Consider the following 22818-nt stretch of genomic DNA (forward strand, 5'->3'; position numbering starts at 1 on the left):
CTTTATTTTGTTTTATACTCTCATACAAAATAAGGTTTATTCAAGTCAGTCTGGCTTCTGTTCCCTCCACCCTGTTTGCTCATTAGTAATCCTGTCAGTAAACATTCCATAATCACATGTGTGTTTGTGCTTTTCCTTATGCGGCTGTTGATTGACTGTGGATTGACTATCACACACGTCTAGACCCTGCTTTGGGTGAGGGCGTTTGAGCAGTGCAGAGGCATTCTGCATCTGCTTCTGTAGCTGCCCGTGCCCAGTGCACGGTGATTCACTGACCTGTCCCTGCTAAGGAATGTCTGGGTTGTTCCCAGTCTTTGCTCTTAAGGGGTGCTTAGTCATTTAGCTTCGCCTATACAGATTTTTAAAAATTTGCCAGGTGGTGGTGGTGGTGGTGGCGGCGGCGGCGGCGGCGGCGGTGCAGCACGCCTCTAATCCCAGCACTCGGGAGGCAGAGCCAGGTGGATCTCTGTGAGTTTGAGGCCAGCCTGGGCTACAGAGTGAGATCCAGGACAGGCACCAAGCTACACAGAGAAACCCTGTCTCAAAAAAACCAAAAAACTAAACAAACAAACAAAAAACAACAACAACAAAAAATTTGATGTACCTTAAGTTTTGAATTCGATAAAATAATCAGCTGACTTTGACACTTATTTTACTCATTTGGCCCCTACATTTAATTTTCTTTCCTGCTGTGCATGGTAAGTCTGCATAAAATGACATTATATTTTTGGTTGTGAACCTAGCCTTTAATGACTGAGCCATCTCTCCAGGTATAAATGACATTATAATTGTCAGAATACCCGTGTGCCTTGCCTGTGATTCTTGGTTCAAGTATGCAGAGTCAAACACAGCAAGTGCTTTGGTAGGAAGCCTTGTCTTTGTAGATGCAGGAGGAAATGTAAACCAATGGGAATGTGTTCCTTTGGAAAAGATCATTTTCACACATTCCTCTGAAATACTGATTTGCCTCTGTTCGGAGGATGAACAGACCACGTATCCTTCTGTTGATCCCATCCCTGAGGGAAATCAGGAATTGGTTTTGTCAATAGATAAAAGCACCCGAGATGCTGACTTTCGTCTGATGATTCTGCTCGGAGAAGGAAACACTCTTGTTGTATTTCTGCCTGCATAATGTGTGGATGGGCACTTCCTGAGGTCCAGTTTCCTAAACTCTACCTAAGGTGGCAAGAGTTTCCATAAAATGTGGTCAGTTGGATGCATAAAGCAAGTCTGTGTCTACTAATCCATTTACAATTAAAGTTACTATTTTAATTATAATTCTGTATACATACTTTAAATTATCCTCATTTTTTCCTTCCTTTTGTTTTTCAGTTTCTGTTTTTCTAATGTCTTTTCTTTGAGACAGAATCTCACTATCTAGCTCAGTGTGGCCTGGAACTTACCGTGTCAAGCCAGCCTTAGAGTCTCGATCCTCCTGCTTTAGACCCCACAGGCTGAGTTTACAAGTTAGGAGCCATCACATCTGATTTATTTTTCTAAATTTTAATTTAGAAATTCAAAATCGGGTGCTAGAGATGGCTCAAAGGTTAAGAATACTGGCTGCTTTTCAGAGACCCCACGTGGCAGCTCACCGCTATATTACTCCACCAGACCATTTCTTCTAGTCTTTGAGGGTCCCAGGCAGGCAAGGTACTCATATACATAAAATAAAAATTTATTTATTTATTTATTTTTGTTTTTTTTCAAGACAGGGTTTCTCTGTGTAGCTTTGGAGCCTGTCCTGGGTCAAGCTCTGTAGACCAGGCTGACCTCGAACTCACAGAGATCCGCCTGGCTCTGCCTCCCAAGTACTGGGATTAAAGGCGTGCGCCACCACCACTGGCTAAAATATTTATTTTATTTTTATAGTTTATTTTATAACTTTAATTCAAAATTATAATTTAATGAAAGAGAATTGTTTTCAGCTTGATTAGACAAGTGCAGAAAGGTGAGACCTGTCTGGTTATGGATTGTACTGAAGAAACAAACCATGTTTCTTTTTTAAGTACTATAACGATGTGACTATATAAGTGAATGCTTGTTTTAACTAAATTAACTAAAAATTTTTAAAATTACATATATTTCTATTATTTCTTTTTTTTTTTTTTTTTTTTTGGTGTGTGTATGTGAGCATGCCATGTGCACACTTGTGGAGGTGAGGGGTCAGTTTGTGAGAATTCTTTCCTACTCCTGTGCAGGTCCCGGGAACTGAACTCAGCTTGCCAGGCTTACATTCCAGCTCACTTACCTGCTAAGCCATTTTACCAGCACTGCCCGCCCCCCTCTATTTTTTTTAAAGATGTATACTTAACTATTAACGAATAAAATGACGTGTTAAAGATTTGCTAAGCTACTGTGGTAAAGTGGTGGAGGTAGGGTAAATCCATGTGCATGACAGATGACTGCTTCCTACCTTCGTATTTTGAACATTTCAAGTACCTTCAAATTCTCTATTGTAATCTTTTAAAATGAATGTAGTTCTTGGGTACGAGAGCTTCCCGCCCTTCCAGAGGACCAGAGTCTGGTTCCTAGCGCCTATGTCAGGTGCTCACAACCTCTTCTAACTTTACCCCCGGGGATGTGTGTGACTGCTGCTTCTGCCTCCACAGACACAGACAGACAGAGACACATACAATAAAATCAATGTGTAATTGGATAGCTGCGGCGGCGGCGGTGCAGAGGTCTTAGGGAAGTCTGTGCTTTTCCGCCCGAAGTCGGCTCGCACTGGAAGCAGCTGCTCGTTTTGGGCTGGCTTCCATAGGTATATAATGCAGACACAGGCATACTGGGTATTTTGATTGGATTGGATTTTTTTCCCCTAAGTCTCCCTAAGTAGCTCAGGCTGGCCTAGAACTGGCGATCTTCCTGCCTTGGCCTCCCAAGTAGAGCGTGATTGCAGGTGTGTGTTCCCACTACACACACAGTTAACAGAAATAGGATCTATGCTATTTTGTCTTTTTGTTTTCCTTTAAGAGTCTCTCATTGCCCTCCTTTAGTATAGATTGCTGTGCCCGATTTTGTGTGTGCATTTGCCATGGCACATATGTGGGGTCAGAGGACAACTTGGTGACCCTGGTGGTGGTGGTGCTTTAATCCTAGCACTAGGGAGGCAGATCTCCAAGTTCCAGGACAGCCAGGGCTACTCAGAGAAACCGTCTCAAATTACCCATAATAATACAATAAAATTTTAAAAATAAAATGAGATAAAAAAGAACTTTGACAGAAATGTGTATGAGTCAGGGTTCTCTAGAGGAGCAGAACTGATAGAATGAATGAATACATACATACGTACATACATACATACATATATACATACACATACATACACATACATACATATATTCAGAAAGGGGATTTGTAAGAATGGCTGACAGTCTGTGGTCCATCTAGTCCAACAATGGCTGTCTACCAATTGAAGTCCAAGAATCCAACAGTTGTTCAGTCCATGAGGGTGAATATCTTAGCTGGCCTTTGGTGTCCTCCAGAATCTTGAAAAAGTAGGCTCTAATGCCTCTGAAAGAATGGACTTGCCAGCAGGAGTCAAGGCAAGCAGACAGAGCAAGCTTCCTTCTTCCTTCTCCTTTAGATAAGCTATTACCAGAAGGTGGGTCCCAGATTAAAGGTGGGTCTTCCCACCTCAGAAGATCCAGATTAAAAATGGGTCTTCCCATTTCAAATTATTTAATTAAAAAAAAAAATCCCTCACAGGTGTACCCAGCCCAGTTTTAGTTATTTCCAGATATAGTCAAGTTGGCAACCAGGAATAACCATCACAAAATGTTGATAACACTTTGAAGAGCCTTGAGAAAATAGACATCCCTTCACAATGTCAGCGGCAACATAAATAGACATTCCGTTGAGGATTATGTGTCATTGGCTATTGAAATTACAGCTGTGCATATCTTAGTGTTTATCCAAGTCTGTTTTCCCACTTGAAGAAAGATGCACATATAATGGTACTCAGTGCGGCATTGTTTATGAAAGCAGAAAGACCCCAAGGCCCAATGATAGGAATCTTATTTAAATAAATGAGATTCCTCAGCACAAAGCTCTCATAGACACCAAGAAAACACCATGAGGGTATTTACACTCCAGATCCTGATATTAACGTTTCAAGTAATAACTGAAAACTTCAAGACACAGAACAGTATTTATGTAATACCACCATTGTGTGGGGTTGAGTTCTTTTGTTGGTGTGAGGGCAGATTGGGGTTGGGTTTTTTTGTTTGTTTTGTTTTGAGATGGGGTCTCACTATGTATCTCTGGCTGGCTTGGACCTCACAATGTAGACCAGGCTGGCTTCTAGTTCCCGGAGATCTGTCTGCCTCTGCCTCTCCATTGCTGAGATCAAAGGTGTGTGCTACCCGTGCCCAGTGATTCTAAAGAGGGGAACTGTATGATGGGGAAAGAAAGTCTCCACCAAATCTGAATTAGTTACTAAGACACACTGTGATAACGCTGTCCCTTTCTGGTCTTTATTTCCATTTTATTTTATTTTATTTTATTTTATTTATTTATTTATTTATTTATTTATTTATTTATTTATTTATTTGTTTATTTATTTATTTATTTATTTATTTCCAGAACCCTCTCTGCATTAGCTCACTGGTCTGCGATCTTCAGTGACACTCCATATCTTCCACTCTTGGCTTTTCCATTTGTGAAATTGTTCCAGAACAATCAGCTCATCTGTTTTGAAGTTGTTGCTACTCTCATAAGTAAGTACTTCAGAATCAAACCAAGAATGGAGTCTCACGTGTCTTCCTGGTGTCTTGGTACCTTTGCCACATGCAGGGAATCTAGATCTCTTCATTTTTTTTTTTTAAAGATTTATTTATTACATATACAGTGTTCTGCCTGTATGTATCCCTGCAGGCCAGATGAGGGTACCAGATGTCATTACAGATAGTTGTGAGCCACCATGTGGTTGCTGGGAATTGAACTCAGGACCTCTGGAAGAGCAGTCAGTGCTCTTAACCCCTGAGCCATCTCTAGATCTCTTCATTTTTGAGTCAAGAAGTATGAAACAGTCAAGTTTAGAGCAAAAAGTAGACACACCAATCATGTATATGTAGAGAGTAGGAATTTTTAGACAGTATTGTTGTAGGTGGTTTCGGTTAGAAAGAAGCCAGTTTCACACTTAGTTGGGACCGGTTGCTTTTCACAGAATTGCTGAAGGGTGGAGCCCTTGGCACACAGTGCCTGCTGGGTAGTGCCCAGGCGCTGGCTGCTGCCCTCATCCCCACCATCTGAGGCTCATGATAGCGAGCAATTCGTGTGCCAAATTGTTCTCGCTGTCTCACTATGTTTTGCTCAGTTTACCTTCCTAGCCACCCTGTGCAATAGGTATGAGTACCCCCTTTCTACAGGTGACCCCCAAGTTCTGAGGCTGGGTTAGACCAGTCTGCTCCTGGTCATTCTAACAGCAGCAATTTAAAGAAGTTGAAATCTTGTCGAGATTTTACTTCTGGATTAATTATTAGCTCAAATTTAAATGTATGATAATAAGTGAAATAACAGAGTTCTAGAATTAGAAAACCTTTGTAAACTGTATAATACTCTGATGGAACTGCTGCTGCTGACCTGAGATGAGAGGTCATAACATCAAGGAATACAGCTTTTTTTGTTGCTGTGACAAAGACCTGAGGAAAGTCGCTTAAGGAAAGTGGCTTCTGGTGCATCATGGGAGGAGAACCATGGCAGCGCGTCACACTGCATCCTCAGGCATACAGCAGGAGCTCCCTGTAGTACCGATGCGTCACGTGCTTTCCCTGTCTGTGGAATGGAGCCACCATATTGATGGTGGCCCTTCTCACCTCATTTAAACCTCTCTGGAAATGTCCTCACAGACGTGCCCAGAAGTTTGTCTCCTAGATGTGTTTAAGTTTTATCAGGTTGACAATAAGGGTAAACCAAAACACATGGCCTTTTCTAAGAAAATCCCTTTGTTAATCAAAGACTGAAAATACAGGAGTCAGCAGGAACCAGAAGATCCAACATGTTGGCTTAGGAATGGTTTGGAAGAGTGTGTGTGTATACACATGTTTTTATTGACACATTTTCAGTGACTGCCCTGAAGAAATTGGCAGATTGTCTTTATGCCTGAATTACTTTATTAACACCATGGAGTTTTGAATCCTCATGATCTAGAAACTAAAAAGATACTATCTCTTCTTTATTCATGAACCTATTGAAGAGAAAAAAAAATGGATTCACTGGGGCTGGTGTTAACGGGCCTGTGATCCCGGCTAATCCAGAGGCAGAGACAGGTGGACCATAAGTTCAAGGCCTGCCTTAGAACCTGTAACTAACTAACTAACTAAATGCGTAAATAGGCTGAGGGTACAGCTTAGTGATAGTGTTGCCTAGCATGTGTAAGGCTCCTGTGTCCCACCCACAGGACTAGAGATAAAAAAAAAGTCCCAGTGTGGTTGCCTGTAATCCCTACATTAGATTGGCTGAGATAGGAGGATTAGAAGTTTGAGACTAGCCTGGGAATATGAATATATACATACATACACACACAAATATAGTGAGACTGTCTCAAGAAAAAATCCTTTTATAATACATAAGAATATTTAAAGAAAAATTTTCTGATTTTTTTTTCCTTTGTAGTCAATTGGTGTCAACATTGGTTTGAGTACTTTCCTAACCCTCCCATCAATATTCTTAGCATGATAGAAAATGTTTTGGCATTTCATGACAAGGAACTGCTACAGCACTTTATAGATCGAGATGTGACTTCCCAGGTAAGAAATAGAAGGGCTTTAGCATGCCATCATTTATTTTGAGAGCTAAGATTGACTCTGTATGGATAAAACAGTATTTCTCCCAGTGAATAATGAAAGGTATATTCTAATTTATAATTTTTAAATTAAATTAATTTATTGTGTGTGTATGTATATACATTTGTGGGCGTGTGTGCAAGACTTACACTTAGGTCACCCAGCATGATAGCAAACAGCTGTGCCTACTAAGCTGTCCTGACACACAGTCTGTATTTTTTGTTTGTTTGTTTGTTTTTGTTTTGTTTTTTGAGACAGGGTTTCTATGTGTAGTTTTGGCACCTTTTCTGGAACTTACTCTGTAGCCCAGGCTGGCCTCGAACCCACAGAGATCCACCTGCCTCTGCCTCCCGAGTGCTGGGATTAAAGGCGTGTGCCACCACCTCCTGGCACAGTCTGTATTTTTATCAATTTGCCGTTCTTCTTTAAGTTACCTTCCTGAAGGTCTAGGAAGAGAGTCCAAATAGGAGCTGAGGGTGCAGTTGAGTGGTGGAGCACTTGTGTACTTGAGGCCTTGTGTACTCGAGGCCCTGGTTTGGTCTCTAGCCTGGGGCAAAGCAGAAGCATTGTCCGAATTACCACAGTTCTTTTCATACTTATGCACTGAATGTATTTACCGCACAGCTTCAGTTGCCGGTGACGTTTTGACTCTTAGATTGTCAATACGGAATACATCCTTTCTGTTTGCTTCAGCTGTATGCCTGGCCTCTCCTCGAAACTGTGTTCTCAGAAGTGCTGACAAGAGAGGAGTGGCTCCGATTATTTGACAACGTCTTCTCCAATCACCCTTCCTTCCTCCTCATGACCGTGGTGGCCTACAATACCTGCTCTAGAGCGCCTTTGCTCAACTCTACTCTTAAAGATGATTTTGAGGTAAGTACCCATGCATGGAGGAGATCCTCAAGGCTGGAAGTATAGTCTGTGGTGGAGTGCTTGCCTAGCACATGAGAGGCCTCGGGTTCCATCCCATCACCCACCAAGTCGACAACAAACCCCAAACAAGAAGCTCTCACTTGTCAGCTGTTTACACTGAGAAGTACATTTCTTGACTGAGAGCCTACTGGTCAGACATTGGTGCTAGGTGGTAGAAATAGAATAGATAAAGAGTTGGATCACACCCCTGACCCTGTGTAGATTATTGACAAGCAGGTTGTTATGACCAGGTTGTTTTTCCTTGGTAAGAGCATTGAACACTTGGTTGTTGTTTGTTCTTTGAATGATCTCATTGTCAGCCCCTCTGGTCTGTGGTAGTCTGGAAATGTGTGTAGAATAGTACTTGAGGTTTCTTTGTGCTCAGCCAGTTTTGGATTTTTGAAACAAGGCCTTGTTATGTAGCCCAGGCTAGTTTCAAACTGCTCTGTAACACAGGCCAGCCCGGAACTCATGGCAGTCCTTCTGCCTTTGGCTCTCAAATGCTGGAATTACAGCTGTGTGACCTGTGATGTCAGCAACAGGAAGGCTCAGGCAGGAGGATCACAAGTTTGAGGCCAGTTTGGGCTTTGTATCCAATTCTCGGGCTAGTCTGAGCTATTACACAGTAACAAAAAAGCAAAAGCGCTCTGTGACCGGACCCCCCAGAGCCTCTCCTTCCCTCCCCCGGCTTCAAAGCTCAGGCCTCACCATAGCTAGTGTTTCCCCTACACCTTCCTTGGGGTCAGTTGCCCTGTGTCTCCTGCCCCTTGAATGTGTGTTTCTGCATCTGATGCTATCCTTATTTTTATTTCTTCTGAGTAATGGCGTGCTTTGCTGAGTAAACTGTGATTTAAACATCGAGTTTTCTTACAGTATTTTTTTCACCATCGGAATAACCTGGACATAAATGTTGTGATTAGAGAAGTTTATCATCTCATGGAGACTACACCTGCTGATATTCATCCAAGGAGCATGCTGGATGCTTTTGTTGCATTGACAAAAGGGCAATATCCCATATTTAATCAATACCCGAAGTTTATTGTGGACTATCAGACGCGGGAACGAGAAAGGATCAGGAATGACGAGCTGGATTTCTTGAGAGAGAGGTAATCATGTAATAATTATTCTTGAGATAAATGAGACATTATAAATAAGAAAGGTTTTATTTTTCTTTTTTTTTTTTTTTTTTTTTTTTTTGGTTTTTCGAGACAGGGTTTCTCTGTGTAGCTTTGCGCCTTTCCTGGAACTCACTTGGTAGTCCAGGCTGGCCTCGAACTCACAGAGATCCGCCTGGCTCTGCCTCCCGAGTGCTGGGATTAAAGGCGTGCACCACCACCGCCCGGCAGGTTTTATTTTTCTTTAGGTTATTTTTGTTTATGTATATGTATGTGTCCTTGCATGGGCTTGTGGGCACAGTGTGTGTGAAGGTGCCCATTGAAAACAGAGAGTTCCAGAGTTCCTGGAGTTACAAGTGGTTATGAGCTACCAGATAGGGGTACTTGTAGGCAGAGTTTTCCCATCCTGGGAGCTGCTTCCAAATTACCACACAGAGACTTATATTAATTGTAAATGCTTGGCCAATAGCTCAGGCTTATTACTAACTGGCTCTTACAGTTGAATTAACCCATTTCTATTAATCCATGTTTTGCCATGTGGCTCATGGCTTTACCTGTGCTCTGGAGCGTCTTGTTCCCCGGAAGGCTGGCTGGCATCTCTCCAACTGTCCTTCTTTCCCCCAGCATCCTCAGTCAGATTGCCCTGCCTATACTTTTGGCCTGGCTATCAGCCAATCAACATTTTATTAACAGTGTACATAGTCCACACAGCAGGTGCTAGGAATCGAACCTGGTCCTGTGCAAGAACAGCACATGATCTTAACCTCTGAGCCTTTTCTCCAGCCCCAAGTAAAAGTTTTTAATGAGAAATCAACTTTGAATTCTAAAGTGTGTGTATAAATCCAAATGTGAAGGCTAGAGGTGTCTTTAAAGATGCCTACTTTCTCCTGTATCTGAAAACAAAACCACACATTGTACTCTCAGCAGGTTCTACATTGTGTATCTTGGTTATTTTGAATTAAATTGCTTCACTTCTTGTCTGCATTTTTATAATAGTAAATATTGTCGACTTCAGGCAGACAGTTGAAAATATGCAAGCTGAAGTGGATGAGCAGAGAGCTGAGGATGCGGCTTGGTACCAGAAGCAAGAGCTGCTCCGGAGAGCAGAGGAGACAAGAAGAGAGATGCTTCTGCAGGAGGAAGAGAAAATGGCCCGGCAGAGACACAGGTGCAGTCCTCCTGACCCGGCGGGGACACGGGTGCAGCAGTCCTCCTGACCCGGCGGGGACGCGGGTGCAGTCCTCCTGACCCGGCGGGGACGCGGGTGCAGTCCTCCTGACCCGGCGGGGACACGGGTGCAGTCCTCCTGACCCGGCAGGGACACGGGTGCAGCAGTCCTCCTGACCCGGCAGGGACACGGGTGCAGTCCTCCTGACCCGGCAGGGACACGGGTGCAGCAGTCCTCCTGACCCGGCGGGGACACGGGTGCAGTCCTCCTGACCCGGCAGGGACACGGGTGCAGTCCTCCTGACCCGGCGGGGACACGGGTGCAGTCCTCCTGACCCGGCAGGGACACGGGTGCAGTCCTCCTGACCCGGCAGGGACACGGGTGCAGCAGTCCTCCTGACCCGGCGGGGACACGGGTGCAGTCCTCCTGACCCGGCGGGGACACGGGTGCAGTCCTCCTGACCCGGCGGGGACACGGGTGCAGTCCTCCTGACCCGGCAGGGACACGGGTGCAGTCCTCCTGACCCGGCAGGGACACGGGTGCAGTCCTCCTGACCCGGCGGGGACGCGGGTGCAGCAGTCCTCCTGACCCGGCGGGGACGCGGGTGCAGCAGTCCTCCTGACCCGGCAGGGACACGGGTGCAGTCCTCCTGACCCGGCAGGGACACGGGTGCAGTCCTCCTGACCCGGCGGGGACGCGGGTGCAGCAGTCCTCCTGACCCGGCGGGGACGCGGGTGCAGTCCTCCTGACCCGGCGGGGACGCGGGTGCAGTCCTCCTGACCCGGCAGGGACACGGGTGCAGTCCTCCTGACCCGGCAGAGACACGGGTGCAGCAGTCCTCCTGACCCGGCGGGGACACGGGTGCAGTCCTCCTGACCCGGCGGGGACACGGGTGCAGTCCTCCTGACCCGGCGGGGACACGGGTGCAGTCCTCCTGACCCGGCGGGGACACGGGTGCAGTCCTCCTGACCCGGCGGGGACACGGGTGCAGTCCTCCTGACCCGGCGGGGACACGGGTGCAGTCCTCCTGACCCGGCGGGGACACGGGTGCAGTCCTCCTGACCCGGCGGGGACACGGGTGCAGTCCATGTGACCCAGCAGGGACACGGGTGCAGTCCTCCTGACCCGGCGGGGACACGGGTGCAGTCCACATGACCCAGCAGGGACACAGATGCAATCCACCCGACCCGGCAGGGACGCGGGTGCAGCAGTCCTCCTGACCCGGCGGGGACACGGGTGCAGTCCACTGCTGTGGCAAACCTCGGACAGGAGTCAGACAGGTTGTTTCCTCCCCTTTCTTACGTAGAACACTGTATGTTAAGTTACCCAGCCTAATTTCCATTACGCAAATACATAAGGTAATAAAAAGTGTATATGCCTCCTAAACTTACATGTAGTAAAATTAATACTAAAGCAATGTTGAATCTGCTCCCCCTGCCCCACATGAATTTTCAGAAGTAATGTAAGCTCTAATGTATTTTGAAAAACATTGTTTAGCAATATTCATTCTAAGCCAGGCATGATTCATTCCTGTCATCCCAACACCCTAGGAGGTTTGAATCTAGTCTAGGCTTCATAGTGGGGTTCCAGACCAGACTGGGCTACAGAGTGAGACCTGTCTCTTTTAAAAAAAAAAAAAAAAAAAAAAAATTCTATGGTAAGTAGAAATGCTTTGTAATAAATAGTGTTGGAAAATCACTCTTGTTGGTAATTTTTTTTTCTTTTTGTTTGTTTTTCAAGACAGGGTTTCTCTATGTAACAGCCATGGCTGTCCTGGAACTCATTCTGTAAACCAGGCTGGCCTCGAACTTATAGAGATCCACCTGCCAAGGCATGAACCTCCACCACTGGCTTTCTCTTTTTTCTTTTGGTTTTTTGAGACGGGGGTAGACCAGGCTGGCCTCGAACTCGCTGAGATCTACCTCCTAAGTGCTAGGATTAAAGGCATGTGCCACCACTGCCCAAAACAATGTAATTTTTTAAATTATGCTTAAACATAGCTATATGATCCAACAAATTGAAACATAAATAGTTATCTCCTTATGCATTTAGAACTTCGGCAATGCCAGGTGTGGTAGTGTGTGTCTTTAATACCACCACTTAGGAGGCAGAAGCGTGTGGAACTCTTGAGTTCAGGGACAGCCAGGGTTACACAATGAGACCTTGTCTCAAAGCAAACAAACACCCAAGATCTTTGACAAGAGGCTGGAGAGATGACTCCGTGGTTCTGAGTATTTGCTGCTCTTGTAGAGGACCTGGGTTTGGTTCCCAGCACCCACAAGACATCCACAACCTTCTGTAACTTTAGTTCCTAGGGGTCCAGTGCGTCTTTATGACTTCTACGGGCTCCAGACATGCATGTGGCAAACACTTTATACATAAGATAAATAAAGTTATAACATTTAAACTTTGGCAAAGGGAGACATCTCTTGCCCAAGCTTCCCTGGTGCTAGGGAAACAGGTGTGCCTCCACACTCAGCTTGAGGAACTGACTTCTCTCCATGTTTATTGATTCTTATTTCTTTTTTTTTTTTTTTTTTTTTTTTTTTTGGTTTTTTGGCAGGGTTTCTCTGTGTAGCTTTGCGCCTTTCCTGGAACTCACTTGGTAGCCCAGGCTGGCTTCGAACTCACAGAGATCCGCCTGCCTCTGCCTCCTGAGTGCTGGGATTAAAGGCGTGCACCACCACCACCCGGCTGATTCCTATTTCTATGACCAGCTGATTCCTATTTCTATGAGCAGTGAAAATCAATTATAGAGCTGATGGCCTCCACTAACACCGTAAAGGATGTGGGTACCCTGCTTGGTGCCATTGTCGTGGTTTTGCGGTCATCCTCTTCAGCTGAAGAGTATCACTGTACTGAAATGATGTGATAGCGCTGGGCTGCAGCTTGCTGCCAGAGCACTTGCCTTGCATGCAGGAGGCCCCAGGATTCCATCAGGGCACTGGGAAAGGAGCTCACAGGTAGACTGTTGGAAGGTGAACCAGAAAGGATAAGGATGGCCAGTTGCACTGACCATGACCCTCTCGAGTACTGACTTTGTTTATTGCAAACACAGTTGTGTTGCAGTGGACAAAATGTATCCAAACAGCTCAAGCAACTCAGTGAAGAAAAAAAAAAAAATCAAAGGTGTGTTGGAAAGTACTTTGATATGGTTTGTTTTTCAGGCTAGCTGCTGTGAAAAGAGAGCTGAAGATGAAGGAAATATGCTTACAGGATGCTGCTAGGAGGCGTTTTCTGAAGCTTCAGCAAGATCAGCGTGAAATGGAGCTGCGCAGGCTGGAGGATGAAATTGAGAGAAAGGTCTGTCAGCTTTAATCTTAATCAAGATCTCTGTTTATCCTCATGTAACGAACACCTTCCAATTAAGTAATGATGCTAGTGTCCATGACGAACACTACAACAACCCCGTCAGTGTTATTTACTGTACCATTCAGCTATTCTTATACCAAGAAATCAGTCAGTTTAATGACTTTCTCCAGAAGTAAAAGTATGTCAGGTATCAGTTGTGAACTGGGGGAAGTTAGTCAATTTAATGACTGTTTCTCCAGAAGCGAAAGTATGTCAGCTATCAGTTGTGAGCTGGGGGAAATATTCTTCTCTACTATAAAAATGCACATGTGACCAATATAAAAAGAATTTCCAGTACAGAACATCTGGAGTTAGAGAGGGGGCCCCTCTGTGCTTCCTCATTTCTAGAGCTGAGATGTCTAGGGTATGAGTATTTTAAGTGTGTATCTTACCCATGGCGTATTCACCAGTGAGCTGCTGTGTAGCCACAGGAAAGAGAAACTGACCCCTCAAAACACTATGGAAAGACAGTGAACAGTCAGTTTTTTAAACACGGTGCAAAATGGAAAGCAAATAAAAATTTATATAACATAAGAAAATACATAGTTACTCTTGAACCTGTAGAGACAAGGAAAGACTGTGTAATTAACCCTTTTCTTTTAAAAACAAAACCCAGGTTAGTCTCTGAAGACGAAATGTCTCCAGATTAACTGACATTTCTACCCAGATAGGTGGCAGCCTGCATTCATTTGCCTTTGCGGTTTGTTTTTGCCCAACAGTCACATAGTTGTTGACTGCCATGCAGTGTATGGTTGGGATATTAACCCTTGTCTGTTGTAAATATGTTCAGCTGTCTTTTACCCTTTGCTTCTTAAAAATGTTAATAGTGTCATTTGTTTGTTTGTTTGTTTGGTTGGTTTTTGTTTTTTGGTTTCTTTTGGTTTTTCAAGACAGGGTTTCTATGTGTTGCTGTGGGATGTTCTGTATGGCAAATGTGTTGCTGATTGGTCAATAAATAAAACACTGATTGGCCATTGGCTAGGCAGGAAGTATAGGCGGGACAAGGAGGAGAATAAAGCTGGGAAGTGGAAGGCTGAGTCAGAGAGACACTGCCAGCCGCCACGATGACAAACAGCATGTGAAGATGCCGGTAAGCCACGAGCCACGTGGCAAGGTATAGATTAACAGAAATGGATTAATTTAAGCTGTAAGAACAGTTAGCAAGAAGCCTGCCACGGCCATACAGTTTGTAAGCAATATAAGTCTCTGTGTTTACTTGGTCGGGTCTGAGCGGCTGTGGGATTGGCAGGTGAGAGAGATTTGCTCTGACCATGGGCCCGGCAGGAAAACTTTAGCTACAATGTGTAGCTTTTGGAGCCTATCCTGGAACTCATTTTGTGGGCCAGGCTGGCCTTGAACTCACAGAGATTCACCTGCCTCTGCCTCCTGAGTGCTGGGATTAAAGGTGTGTGCCACCACTGCCCAGCTTGTTTTTATTTTGAATAGTATCTTAATTTTAAAATTATTGGCAAGGTGGTGGTGGTGTCAGAAACCCTGTGACCCTCAAGCCTGAAATATTTTCCATCTGAGGCTTTTTTTGCCAGCTCCGAGTGTATCTGAAGACTGACTGTAAAGAGTGAGTTAGGGACCAGGCTTACCTCTTCGTAGAAGGCATGCCAGGATCCCAACGCCGTTTGTTGAGTGTTAGCGAAGCCACTTGCTGGGTGAGGGTTATTAGTGCATGGACTCCCTTGTTTGTCCCTGTCCAGCACCACGCTGGGTGACAGCGACTGTGGCTTTTTAACCTGGGCCTAATCCTCGCTCACTGTTCTTCTTTATTTGACTCAGTGTTCTCAAGTATTTACATTCCAAACAGAGAAGTTGTTCTTTCTGAATCTTCTCTCCCATCCGATTGAAATTCTTCTTATTATTATTATATTAAATTTATGCATTAGTTTTGGAAACTTAAAACCTAGTTTCAATAAAATACTAAATTTTTAAGTCTTGTAAAACATTTAATTTAATACTTCTTGTTTTGTTTAAGGCTAATTAATTTTAATTGGCTTTTACAATCTGCAGTTTTTTAAATTGCCTCATCAGTGAATCAAATTAATAGCCTTGTACTCTTAATAAAAAGTGTATGTTCTTTCCCAAAAGTGGTCCAATCTCAGAACTCTGATGTCTTTATCCCAAATCCTCTTGACATACAGCGAGGCATCCTGGTTCTTCTAAGCAGCAGCGGAGAGGCCCTGCATACCCTCTGGCTGCCTGTTCAGTGCTGTGCTCTGACTCTGCCCCAGCTCCAGCGGGGCGTGGACATAACTGTGGCCATCTACTCACAAACTCATGTGATCTTTTTGCATAACTCATGTGATCTCTTTGTGTCTCTGACAACTCATAATCGAATGACTGGACCCTCCTCCACAGAGTGCGGTGCTGTGCCCAGCCTCCCCTTCCCCTCTCCGTACTGCCAGGACTCTGGCTTCCTGCTCAGGCCTCACCTTAGCTAGTGCTTACCCCATAACTTCCTTCAGGTCAGTTGCGCAGTGTTTATTTTACCCCTTGAACGTGTGACTCTACATTCCACGGTGTCTTCATTTTTACTGCTTCTTCTCTTCTGAGTATTTAACAGCATGCGTTTTAGTCGATAGATATTTGATAGTGACCAAGCTAGTGATACAGTCCTTAAATGTTTGCTGAATGAATGGGTGGGAATTGATAGCTGGATAGTTGGTTGGTCATAGTTTTGCTGTTTTGTTTTCCAAATACACATCATTTACTCTATTCTCACATTTAAACATAACTGGGTCTGTAGGCAGCCAAATACTTTGAAGATGCTGTAGAGAGTCTCTTACCCAACCTCTGTCTTACAGAACTGCAAGCCCCAAGTAACCAAACTTGGAGACAGTGAGCTCCTGGTGGTCCACGCAGAGCACAGAACAGTCACAGGTCACAGGAAACCTGGACTTATGAGTTGTCAAATCAAATTTATAAAAAAGTTTAGAAGCTTAAGTTTTTAAACGAAATACATTATTTTAATAAGATTAAACATTGTTTCTCTCCACTCTAACTTGCAGTTACTTCCTTTTCTGTAACAGGGAAGAGCTGCCACCTGCTAGTCAGTCTGTCTCCGTGGGCATATGGCAGTTGTGCATGCTTTTTAAAAACATAAGCGTAACCCAGATTAGCCTTGGATCCCATGAGTACTGCTGTATCGCCAGTTACTCTACTTTATCCCAGTTCCTGGTGCTTGTTTTGGGAGTGAGTGCTGTTAATGGCCTACCCAGATTACAGGATTACTACATCATTAAAAACTGTGCTGTGAGTTCTTTGGGGCCTTGACAATTTGTGATTTGTCCACAGATACAAATGAGAGATCAAGAAATCACTGCCACAGCCAAAGACCTGGAAATGAGACAGCTGGAGCTGGAGTCACAAAAGCGACTTTATGAGCAGGTAGAAGCCAGTGTCTGGGAGGAACCGCTGTCCTTCAGCCCTGTAGACTGCTCATTTGTGGTGTAGGTTGTCCATCTTGTTTACTCTTGAAGCAGAGTGTCATGTCATCCAGGACTGTAAGTTAGCAAATGTCGGAATGCAGTCACGTGATGCTTGGATTCCCAGCTCTCCAGCACTGCGGTCACAGGTCTGCGGTACCAGCTGGACCCCAGCTTTGGCCTCAGGATTGCTTCCTGTTTGCCAAGCTCTCCAGCAGGCGTTTGTGTAGCAGTGACTGAAGTCACCCCATCTGAAGACCTGAGTCTAAGCTTTTCCACCCTATACAATGTAGGGTGCTCAGAATCCAGGACCCTCCCTAGTCTGAACTGCTGCCTGATGAGCATTTAGATAAGGGAGATGATCCCCCGAACCTTTTGTAGAAACAGGAAGCAAGAAATGTGAAATACTTCAAATTTAAATTGTCTAGAATTAAATCAGCAAACATATAGTTAGGGTATATATTTCAGTTTTTAAGCTGTGAATGCAAGTTTTTGAGAAAAACTTTTTCTTATTCATTTGGTGTTAAAACAGTATGATGCAGTTCTCTTTCTGAATGGCTGTGGATCTTCATAGTTACTGTCTGTGGTAGCTGCTGTTGAGCCATACATTATTTAAACTTAAGTGTTCGGGCTGGAGAGACATTTCAGTGGGTAAGATCCCTGGCTGTTCTTCCAGAGGGCCCAGGTTCAATTCCCAGCACATATACATGGTAGCTAAAAAACATCTGTAACTCTACTTCTAGGGTGAAGGGTAGGGTAATCCAGTGCCCTCTTCTGGCCTCTACAGGCATTATGTGCACACATGTGATGCACTTAAATCCATACAGACAAAATACCCATACATGTAAAATAAAAATAATAAATCTTAAACTTAAGTGGTTTACAGTTTTTAGCAGTTAACATCTTTGTACGTGTACCTTTTCTGTATGTAATTGAAAAATATTTTTATTTTTAGGTAATCGTGAAGGTAATTAAGCTGCTTGTAGATCATTATAAAAAAATAAAAGAAAGATCTCTGACTCCAGAAATACTCCTGGGGCTTGATCAACAGCACAGCAGTTAAGAGCTCCCACAATGCGGCTCACCAACATCTCTGACTCCAGCTCCAGGCCTCAAACCCCCTCTTCTGGCCTCCATGGGCATTGCACACACATGGTACACATACATCCATGCAAACAGAACACTCATACACGTTAAATGATTTTGTTTTTTAAGAAAGAATTCCTGGGGACTGGAATTTCATCTTACAGTTTTAACATTGAGTAAGTTCAGTGGTTAGAGCATGTACTGCGCTTGCAGAGAAGCAGGTTTAGTTCCCAGCATCCATGTCAGGTGGCTCGCAACTACCAATAACTCCAATTCCAGGACTTCTGAGGTCACCTGTGCTTCACATACACACACACACACACACACACACACACACTTTACAGTAAACCTTAAAAGAAGAAGACATAACTCCTGGGGCTATATTCAGTGGTAGAATACTTGATAGAGCACACAGGCCCTGTGTTTAATCCCAATACTGCAAGAAAACACTGCTGTCACTCGCAGTGGTCAGTAAGCCGTTTGCTGTCTGCCTTTTGAGCTTACTCGTCATGAAGGTTGTGTGCTTCCCACATGCCCCAGCCCTGGTACCGTGAGCATCATTTCCCATTTCCCCACCCCGGCAACTTCTGGTCTGTTGTCCATCTCTGTGGATTTGTCTGTCTGGATATTTCATTTAAATGCAGCTTATGTGCAGTGTCTTCTGTGGTTGGCTCCTTTCACTTAGCACAGTGTTTTCAAGGTCATGTTGTAGCATAAGTCAGTGCTTTAGTCCTTTCTATAGCTGGGTAATGATACACTGTGTGAAACAAATGTTTCTGGTCTCTGCTGAGGAGCCCAGGGCATCTATCGTGTGCACCTTCAGCACTCAGCTAGGCAGCTTGCAATCCCAGCTTGAGTTTCACTTTCTGATTGTGTGAAACTACAGTGATAACCAGAGTGAGAGCATAGGACTTGCCAAGGTTGCTGTGTTTCACAGGCTGATGGGAGCTGTGGGTGGGGTGGGAATGGATCCCTTCGTCCTGAGCCATGTTCCCCAGCATGCCTCACACCTGTTAACATCCAGAATTCAGAAGTTGATTCTGAGCATGCTCGCCGTTCTCGGTGCATTCATGGAGAAGTTTTCCAGGGTCCCTGTAGTTGGCAGCAACGTCACCCCTGTTTCCTTATTACTTTGATAATGACACCATGACAGTTGTCCTTGAGGCCTGAACAAAGCAAAGTCCCTTTGTGTTCCCCAGGATCTTACTAGAAGTCAAGACACTATTGCAAAAGAAATCCAAAAAGATGCAGCTGCCCACAGGCAGAAAGTGGCTCTGGAAGACCACATGTTCCAGAAGCTGCTAGAGACCAGCCAGATGGGGAGCAGAAGGACTCAGAAGGTGAGAGCCTCCCGAACCTGGGCCACAGCGGAGAGCACACATTTGGAAGGTTTGAAGTCACAGTAGTCCAGCTGTTGATTTTGTCTACCTCGGCCCTTAGAGGCTCCAGGCTTTGTGTTTCTGGGTTGTTGACTGCATTGGCCACATGCGTCTGACATGCCCTTTGAGAGACCGTTAAGACCTGGAAGAAAGCATAGGAAAACTAATCACTTACACATTATTCAGTCCTGCTGTCTTCTCAAGAATTGTCCCTGAGAGCACAAGGTCACAGAACCTCAGGGCTCCGCCTGGTGTACAAGCCAGACTTTCCAAAGCATCCTCTGTGGGAAATTCGTAACTCTTATTCAGTAACATGGGATGGTCAAGTCAGGATGGGAGACACTGGTGTAAAATGAGGGGCTTGTGCCAGAGTTGAGGATACAGTATATTGGTGAAGCCTTAAGAAAAAAAAAATTCCAATTATCTTATAGCTTTTTTACGAAGTGCCCTTTCAGAAATGCTAGCTTAAGTGGATTGAGATAGGACTTGAGATGTTCAGAAAGAACTTTCTCTGAGGTCCCTTTAACATAATGGTAAGTGTGTGTGCCCAGGCTGGCCATATTTGAAAACAAATCAGGAATGGGGAAGCTAGGAGGGGCCTTCTGCCCCAGTCTCTCGGCTGCTTCCTCTGAAGAACCGGACTGTTCTCTTTCTCTTACAGGTGTTTGTACATCTGAAAAGGGACTTTTCTCGCTGCTTTTCAGCATGTTAAAATAGAAGTTGCTGAATCTTCCCTTTTCCCTGACCTTGAAGTTCTCAATGTTGACTGGAAAAGCAGTCACTTTAGGAGTTTAGGGTTGCTTTGAGAGAGGGTCTTACTACCTAACCTTGAGCTGGCCTTGAACTCACAATCCCACTCCCCACCCATCCATGTCTGCTCTAAAAGAGAGCTTTTAAACTCCCTAAGCTGGCCTGGTGGTGGATTTAATTGGTTTATGGTAGGGCCTGGGAAGTCAGTTTGTTTAAACACCCTGATGATAACTGTACCACATCACACAACCTAGCAGACTCTGGGATCCAGTGAGTGGACGTCCATATTTATATGATTTCACCTTGTTTCTGAAATTTACTTTTTCTTAGGTAATTGAGGACAATTTGGCAAAAGCTGAGCAAGCCTGCCTGAATGCTGACTGGCAGATCGAGGCTTTACATAAACAGAAATGTGACGATCTGCTGCGCAGCGAGGGCTACCAAGAGGTCGCCACCCTCCTCCGGAAGAACAGACGGAGAGAAAGAGAGCTCTTAAATGCAATGATGCGGGAGGAGGCGAAGAAGGTGAGGGGAACCTGGGAACGTCTGGTTAGCCTGGTCAGCTCATCTCTTGCCTTGCTGGCTGAGGACTGGGCCCTCTACCACTGAGTTATTCCCCTAACCTGTTAAATGATCAAGATATAATGGGCTGTGTCTTGTTACTTTATTCAGGAACAGCATCTGATACTGATGCTACGTGTAAGTAATCCGATGTCTTTCTGGTTCATGTTGTTGTCTCAGCTCACCCACTCCTGGGTTTGTTCTCGCCGATTTGATAGTATTACTGCCTTAATTTACCTAACTCTTACACTTGAAATGTAAAATGAATTTAAATGGTAGACACTAGCCAGGAGTAGCAGAACCCAGAGCAGTGTATCTATGAAGAAGACGGAAGTACTTTCTTTTTCAGGAGGAGGTGGGCAGCCTGAAGTCCGTTCCGCAGCTCCGCTGTCTCAGACTCTGATCTTCCTGCTCTGCCCCTTACTGTAGGGCTTTCATTCTTTGTCCCTCATTCACAATGATGCGGAGTCACAGCCGCCAGGTGTTGAAGAGTTTGTGTCACAGCTGCGCATCCTTTGGCTGACCCTGCCAGCCACTCTGGGACCTTAGGAAAGTGGCCTTTCTGAGGATCCTGCTGGCCTGATCCTTTGGCTCAGGCTTTGGGTAGCGATATAAGTAGCTAGCATCTGTGCCTCCCTGTCCTGCTGATGCCCTGTGATATCTTTTTCTGAAAGCTAGCCCCTCACTGCCCTGTCCCAGGTTCCCTTCCCACCTCCCTCCAGTGAGGAAGAGAAGCTGTCTTAGAGCCCTTTCTTTCAAGGACAGGTAGGAAGGATGGGGTGGGGGGCAGTACCCAAAATCCTGAGGTTGTTGGCCATAGGAACATTGTGGTGGGAGCCCTGTCTCCTCGAGGTGAAGATTGCTAACACCGTCTCAGCAGACTGTAAAACTTGGTGTGATTCACTTGGGGTCAGATACTATGTTGGAGAGGAGACTGGGAGTCCTTGTGAGGGCATCTGCTGCTCAGTCCTTTGTGTCCGGCATCCTGGGTTTAAAGTTAGCTTTACTGTAGTGTGGTCTTGGGAAAGCAGGCAGACTCTGCCCTGACCAGCAAGGGGAAATGATCTCTGCTGCCTTTCTGGCCTCAGAATTTGAGGTTCTTTAAAGTTTATATTTAATGAATTGGTATTTTAATCACAAAAATTGTATGTGTGTTTCCATGTAAAGGCTGTAGCATTTGGGGATGTTTTAAATTCACTGTTTGGTCATCCTCTGAACTCATTTTAAGATGAATTTTCTCATTTTTTAGGGGAAAGAGCTGGAGCTAGTAGAAGTCACTAGACTTTTATGATCAGTGTGTTCCAGAGCTGAGCAAATAATTAATTCTCTGAATTTTGTAGTCTTTGTAACTTAGGCATAGCATTCACATTAAAGGAATCTAATTCCCGTTGGTGGGAAGCTAGCTGAGTCTGATAAGGCCTGGAACCTGTGAAAAGGAGTTGCTGCTTCACTGCCAGCAAGACCTGCCTCTGCTCTCGGGGTTCTTCCATAGCCACAGGCCACCCCAGACACCCCGAGTCCCACAGTACCACACAGGTCCTGTGTGTTTCTCAACTATGAAGGAGAGAGGTAGAGGAACCGAAGGGGCTCATTCTGTTTCCGGTTCCTAATGGTCTTTTTGCCTTGTTGTGTGCAGTGGAAGGAAGCTGAAGGAAAGGAATTTCATTTACGATCAGAAAAGAAAGCCGCTGCCCTTTCAGATGCCTCCAGAAAGTGGTTTTTAAGGCAGGAGACGAGTGCAGCTTTGGAACACGGTGGAGAGCCACTGAGTGAAGGTGAGTGTGCGTGGGATCTGCACCGTTACGGTCTCCTTAACATGGTCTGCTTCCAGGAATACATTCTGCAGGTCTGTTTCGTTACTGTCATTCAAATCATGCTCGGCCGAAAGGTGGTAGTAAGTACCCTTTTTAGGAGGAGGGGTACAAGGGAGGATAGACTGGGGGATAGAACTGATAAAAAACAGAGTGCCTGTCAAGAAAACAGCCTTGAGCACGGGACAGAACTTGGCAGTAGAGGCTTGCCTCACGTCCAAGAAGCCCTGAGTTCAGTTCCAGCCCAGGGCCTGATAAACTAAACAAAGAAGGAAGGAAAGTCAGCTGCCCTGGAGAACTGTTTGCTCCAGAGCTCTGTGCTCTTCGGTGTGCTCCTCATCTTCTGGAACCTGGTTTGTTCCCAAAGAACTATTTCTAATTTTAGGAAGGACGTGTGCCTAACTCTCAGGCTTTAGGATAAGCTTGCAACTGTGTCAACTGAAAAACCAAAACTCTATTGGGCTGC

General features: G+C 44.9%; 1 protein-coding gene across 3 annotated transcripts in view; it reads left to right on the top strand.

Moving 5' to 3' along the window:
- Positions 1–22818, top strand: part of Tbc1d31 (TBC1 domain family member 31) — a 65864-nt gene that overhangs the window by 37354 nt on the left and 5692 nt on the right. For all 3 annotated transcript variants that reach the window (XM_052747838.1, XM_052747839.1, XM_052747840.1), the window contains 10 exons: positions 4585–4718; positions 6616–6749; positions 7479–7658; positions 8571–8803; positions 9828–9980; positions 13148–13283; positions 16635–16727; positions 19051–19191; positions 20311–20505; positions 22178–22316. In XM_052747838.1, coding sequence (XP_052603798.1) covers positions 4585–4718; positions 6616–6749; positions 7479–7658; positions 8571–8803; positions 9828–9980; positions 13148–13283; positions 16635–16727; positions 19051–19191; positions 20311–20505; positions 22178–22316 — 1538 coding nt within the window. The remainder of the gene's footprint in view (positions 1–4584; positions 4719–6615; positions 6750–7478; positions 7659–8570; positions 8804–9827; positions 9981–13147; positions 13284–16634; positions 16728–19050; positions 19192–20310; positions 20506–22177; positions 22317–22818) is intronic.

Source organism: Peromyscus californicus, unplaced genomic scaffold (assembly GCF_007827085.1).
Source record: "Peromyscus californicus insignis strain IS unplaced genomic scaffold, ASM782708v3 Scaffold_20__1_contigs__length_68692818, whole genome shotgun sequence".
Taxonomy (NCBI): Eukaryota; Metazoa; Chordata; class Mammalia; order Rodentia; family Cricetidae; genus Peromyscus; species Peromyscus californicus.